Source organism: Numida meleagris, chromosome 7 (genome assembly GCF_002078875.1).
Source record: "Numida meleagris isolate 19003 breed g44 Domestic line chromosome 7, NumMel1.0, whole genome shotgun sequence".
Taxonomy (NCBI): Eukaryota; Metazoa; Chordata; class Aves; order Galliformes; family Numididae; genus Numida; species Numida meleagris.
In genome coordinates this window covers 20,362,047-20,367,413 of record NC_034415.1, presented here as the reverse complement: position 1 = coordinate 20,367,413, position 5,367 = coordinate 20,362,047, and the positions used below count along the sequence as shown (strand labels likewise).

At 62.4% G+C, this 5,367-nt stretch overlaps 1 protein-coding gene across 2 annotated transcripts; it reads right to left on the bottom strand.

Moving 5' to 3' along the window:
- On the bottom strand, positions 1-5,367 carry KLF17 (Kruppel like factor 17). Of its 2 annotated transcripts, none has more exons than XM_021405335.1 (3): positions 4,996-5,367; positions 1,937-2,900; positions 1-1,270 (listed from the first exon to the last, which is right to left on the bottom strand). In XM_021405335.1, exons 1-3 carry the CDS (start codon positions 5,119-5,121, stop codon positions 1,095-1,097), a joined length of 1,266 nt encoding a protein of 421 aa, XP_021261010.1. In that variant the 5' UTR covers positions 5,122-5,367; the 3' UTR covers positions 1-1,094. The 2 variants fall into 2 exon arrangements, with proteins under 2 accessions (XP_021261010.1, XP_021261011.1); XM_021405336.1 differs by lacking the exon at positions 4,996-5,367 and adding an exon at positions 3,122-3,324.

Below are 5,367 nucleotides of genomic sequence, written 5' to 3'. Positions count from 1 at the left end.
TTTCATGTTTACGTCTTGTTTATTTATTATACAGCAGATCACAATATTTCAACAGTTTGCATATAAAGAAAAGTAACATTTCGGAGTGCGAGAGACCTAACGTGCCCAAGCAGAGAAATGTTAATTAACAATATACACAGACAGGAACAGTGCACTTCCCAAAGCTGAGACTCATCTGTGTTCCCAGCTGGAAGAAAAAATATATTAAAAAACAGAAACATTATATATTACTGCTTTGTTTAATTTACATCTTGCTTTGCAGAAGCTGCACATAAAAAGATTCATTTTCTTTTTTTCCTCTTTTTCCCTCTAAGAAAGTTTCAAGTATAGCAGAGACCTGGGCGTTCAGAGCTGGACTCACTGTCCTTTACACACTATGTTTTTAAAAAAGCAGCATGGGGAAGGCAGCCACAGCAGTACCTGGTGTCATCCTGAGGGGAAGAACTGACAAACTAAAGCAGACCATTGGTGAGAACCATTTGGGCTCCCAAGCAGAGAACTGCGGGGGTAGGATCAGACCACCCAAGTGGTCCCAGGCTGGTTCTGGGGGCACCCTGCTCCCTGTGTGATGCAACGCTGTGCTGCCGACCCCTGCAAACCTTTATACCCTTGATCAAGTCCCACCCTTACCCCATCCTCTCCAGGATTCGGGGCCAGGAGGTTTGTTCTGACGGCTGCAACCGAGAAGAGCAGAACCCAGAATTGTGGGACATGGATCTCCAGCAGGAGCTTGGCTAGAATCAGCTCCCACCATCCCCAGAGCTGCAGGGTGCCAGGATCAGGGAGAAGGTTTTGAAGCCAATGCCAAATACAAGCGAGGAACTCTGGGGACAGATCCCTGCTGCACCAGCCCTCCAGCAACAGGAGCAGGCCAAGGGACTTCATATAGCTCTGCTCCTCACCTCCACCCCACAGCAGCCCATCCTTCCCCAGCACGCAGCCGAGCCCTGCTCTCATAGCAGAGGCAGGAGGAGAAAATAGTTATCAGCTACAAGCGAGGAGGGCCGGGCTGCTCCCCAACGCTATTTACAGCAGGAGCTGCTCCGGGGAGTCGCTCGGTGGAGGGGATGCCGAGCGTGCCTGCAGCCCCTGGCTCACATGTGCCGCTTCATGTGCAGGGCCAGGTGGTCAGAGCGGGAGAACGCCCGCTCGCAGAGGTGGCACTGGAAGGGCCGGTGTCCTGTGTGCTTGCGGTAGTGGCGGGTCAGCTCATCGGAGCGGGCAAACTTCCAGCCGCAGCCTTCCCAGGTGCAGTGGTAGGGCTTCTCACCTGTGGGGAGAAGGGCTGTCAGTGGGCACAGCACTCCGCATGCCTTCAACTCCCCCTTCCCAGCCCTCCTGGTTTATGGAGGGGGTCCCTGCCCACCACTCCTATGCTCCTTCATAGAAAAGAGACAGACCGCGTGCCGTCGCCTGACCCACATTTCATTTCACCCCACCTTCTCACCCTTCCCCAAGTGTATTGCTCCCCTGCTTGCCTCAGCGTGAGGCCCGCCCCTGCCCCACTGCCAGAACCCCTCCACGTGCCTCTGCCCCCTCGCCTGCCCCGTCATGGAACCTCACTCACCACGTGCTACATCCCAGCTCTGCTACGGGGCTACACCAGAACACTTCTACCATGGGGACTCCCCGTTCTGTTCATCCTCAGTCCAGCTGTGGGACTCCTCTTCGTATCCATTCGGGCACCCATGTGCCGCACCTCACACCTCGGGGTCCTGAGCACACTCGGCCCCACATAGGGCCCCCCTGCCTCTCAGGTCCCACCCCAGCCTGGCCTCACCGCGGGGACCATCCACACACCCCACCGTCGGGGCTATTACCGCGTTCCGACGCCAGAGCGTCCCCTCCACGCGCCTTTATCCGACCCCACCGCGGTGATCGTGCGAATATCCCCCCGTGCCCCGACCCCCGCCCGCCCCACTAGGGGCTCCCTTACCCGTGTGCGTCCGCATGTGCGCCTTGAGGTGGGAGCTCTTGGTGTACGTCTTGCCGCAGCCCGGGTATTCACAGTTGTGCGTCGCCGTCCGCTTGCGCGCCCACGAGCGGCGGCCGCGTTTGGGCTTGCAGTCCTCGGGGGGGCCCCCGGCCGGGAAATACTCCAGCACCGGGGAGTTGGGTGGCGTGACCAGCAGCCCGGGCAGCCCCGCCGGGCCCGGCCCCGGCCCCTTTAGGGGCTCCCTGAAAACACTGAAGTGTCCATGAAATTGAGGGGGCGGCTGGGGGGCGAAGTGGGGCGCGTAGCGGTGGGGCGCCACGGCATAGTGAGGCGGCAGGTCGGCCAGCAGGTGGGGGTCGGCCCCGGGCAGCGGCTCCTCGGGGGGCCCCAAGCGGCCGTGGGCAAAACCAGGATACGGCAGAGGTGGCCCTGACACCGGGCCCGGTGCCATGCGGGGAGACTTGTGCTCGCCACCTCCCGGTCCCAGGTACTCGCCTCCAGGCAGCCCCAGCATGCAGGCGCGCTCCTCCGGCTGCTCCTTCTTGATGCGAGGCCCGAAAGGCTGCGATGGGTCCAGGGGCAGCGGACGGGACAGGGCCGGGTGCAGGGCCGGGTGGTGGTGGTGCGGGTGGTGGGGGCCGCCGGGCACCCGCAGCTCCGTGTATTCCCTCCGCTGCAGGTCGCAGTGCACGGGCAGGTCCGGGGTGAGCAGCTCGGCCACGTAGCTGTGGCTCTGGCCGTCGGGGTACGGCGCCGGGAACTTGCCCGGAGTAGGGTAGGAGCCATCGCTATCGTACGTGGTGCCGCAGCTCTCGGGGGTCTCAGGCAGAGGGTAATTGGGGCCGGGCGGTCCCTGCCCGCCGCTGCTGGTGTGCGCCAGGATGAAGTCCAAATCCACGAATTTGCCCAAGTCGTCCTCCTCGCGCTTCACGGCAGCGGCGGGGCCGTCCTGCTGCAGCATCCTCTGCGGGGACAGCGGAGTCAGGGACGGGACGCGGGGCACGGCTCCCCCACCCGTATCCCCTGCCGGGGCGGCGGCCCTCCCAGCCCACCCGACGGCTCCGCACCGCTCCGGCACAGCTCCAGCAGCGCCCTCCGACGGCGGGGGGGGCCTAGCACCGGACCCAGCGCCCCCGACCCCAACACCCCCCTCTCGGCACTCCGTCCCCAGTGCCCGCTGCTTACGTGGAGCATGTCGGCGGACCGCTCCTCCAGCGGCAGCAGGTTGGTGAAGGTGGAGATGGAGGGCAGCGCGCTCTCGTCCACGGCCGCCGCCATGGCGGGCCGGGACAGGGCACGGAGCTGGGGGGAGCGCGGTGCGCGGGGCCCGGCTCCGCTCCGCTCCCCGCGGCGGCGGCAGCGCTGCTCCGCGCCGCCCCGCGCCCCTAAGCTGTTAACAGCATGGCTGCGTTCCTATTGGCCCGGCTTGCACCGAAGTGGTTACGCCCCGCCCCCTGCTCTCAGGCCACGCCCTCCTCCGTGGAGCTGCCTCGACGGGTCCGGGCGAGGGGTGACAGCTGAGCCCCCACCCGGAGCGCGGGGTCCCGGCGTGGGTCGCGGAGCCGGGTCCCCAGCTCTGCACCACCCCCAGTGTCACGGCACGGCCGGGCCTGTCTGTGCCCTACCCCACGGTGCGAGAGGAGAGGGTGCCAGCGTGGATCACAGAGCCAGGACGCGCAGCACAGGGGGGCACGGTGCTGCCTGACCTACACTGGTGTCCTCGGACACGAGTGGGAGAGAGCAGGGCCAGCACACAGGTGTGCTGCAACCCGGTGCCCCCACACCGCTCGCATCTTGTAACGGTGACCATGAGGCTGCGTCCCCTGCGTGGTGCAATCAGCAGCCCGGAGCGCACAGCTGCCATCAGGCTGAGCGCAGGGTGCGTGTGCGAGCAGAGATAACCGCACCAGGGGCTGGCAGCCCGCTTGCATCGCCTCATCGCACCCCGCAGCCCCGCAGGACGTTTGCCTGCCCTACTGGCGACCAGCACCACGGCAAAGCCTCCAGCCACCCCACGCAGAGGGCGTAAGTCTGCCGTGCCACCCTGCTCACCCCACCGAGCCCCAGCACGGTGCCGTCCCCCTGAGAGCTTCTCTCAGCAGTAAGCGGACTGGGACTTCCCGGCATGCAGGGTGCCCCGCTCTGTGCCACCAAGTGGGGACGTGGCACGGAGATACAGGGCTCTGGGTGGCCACCCGGGGACTGTGGGCCACGCTGTGTGTCCCACTGCGAGAGTGCTCCGCTTGGCCTCCCTCCAGGCAGTACCAGGAATGGCCCGGTTTCTGTTGCGCTTGTCGAGGAGCAATAGCCCTTATCTCTCCCAGCTTGTCTCCCTGCTTTCTGGGGCTTTCCATCTCAAGATACCTTTCTAAGAACTCGGGCTGCTGCCATCGCTGCTCAGAAGCGAGGAGTCAATTTGAAAAAAAACACACATAAACACCCGAGGTGCGCACACACACACGCGCTGCCGCTGCTGGATCCAAAGCCACCCTACCAGTTGCTTTCATCACCGTGCTTTAATTATAAGGGTGGAGCGCTGCAATAAATTATTTCGGTAATCCCGTGGAACAACAACGATTCAGATCTTCCCCTTTTACCAAGAATCCCTGCCCTCGTTTCCAGAGTACGCGCTGGGGCTCTGCCTGGCGCTGTGTGCCCACCACCAGTGGCTTTGGCAGGGCCACCCAATGGGTTGAAGGGTATGGGTGCCACGTCCTTGCCCTGAAAAAGTCACCTCTGAACAGGGAAAGGCACAAGGTGTGCGGGCACGCCGCTGGCCTGGCCCCCGGAGTGCCTCGTTGAAGTCACGGGCTAATCCCATTATTTGTTTCTTGTCCAAATAATTATTAATAGCGAGGCAGTTCCTGCCCAAAACTTTTATAGATAAGTGAGAGCAGATGCCACAGGAGATAAGCGCTCATCCCACTTGGCTTTCCCCTTTTCCAGGCGCTTTTGACAGCTTATTCCAGGAGAGGCATCGCCTCTCAGATCAGATTCATTTCCACAGCCAATGTTTCTTGGAGATGTGGGGTGTTCCCTGGGGAAATCCTGATGCTTACCTTGTAGGGTGGCAGCATGGAGGGGCAGCACCGTGCCCAGCACTGCACGGGGAGCCCCAGTGGATGTGAATGGGCTGAGCCGGAGGCAGACGGCACGCACGCAGCCTGCTGTTGACAGAAGCCCATTTAGGAAATGCGAATTATCTCCTGGCCGCTGCAGCAGACTGTAAAGGAGATGGCATCAGACAAGATCAAACAGCAGCTCGGCGGGAAAGCAAACAGTGGGAAGGAAGGGCTGTGCGCCGCGGCAGTGGCCCAAGAGTAAAGGGTTAATGGTTATCCTGCATGTCCGTGGGTACTGGGGTGTGCACTGCCACGGGTGGCACTGGTGCCCGGTGTCCCCTCTCCTCTGGGGAACTTCAGAGTCCCTGT

Bases quoted from the DNA above. Each gene is read 5' to 3' on its own strand.
- KLF17 (XM_021405335.1), bottom strand. From the start codon at position 5,121: ATGGGCTTCTGTCAACAGCAGGCTGCGTGCGTGCCGTCTGCCTCCGGC. The intron at 2,901-4,995 runs GTAAGCATCAGG...CTGTCCCCGCAG, and splicing joins CCATGCTGCCACCCTACAAG to AGGATGCTGCAGCAGGACGG. The intron at 1,271-1,936 runs GTAAGGGAGCCC...TTCTCCCCACAG, and splicing joins GCACATGCGGACGCACACGG to GTGAGAAGCCCTACCACTGC.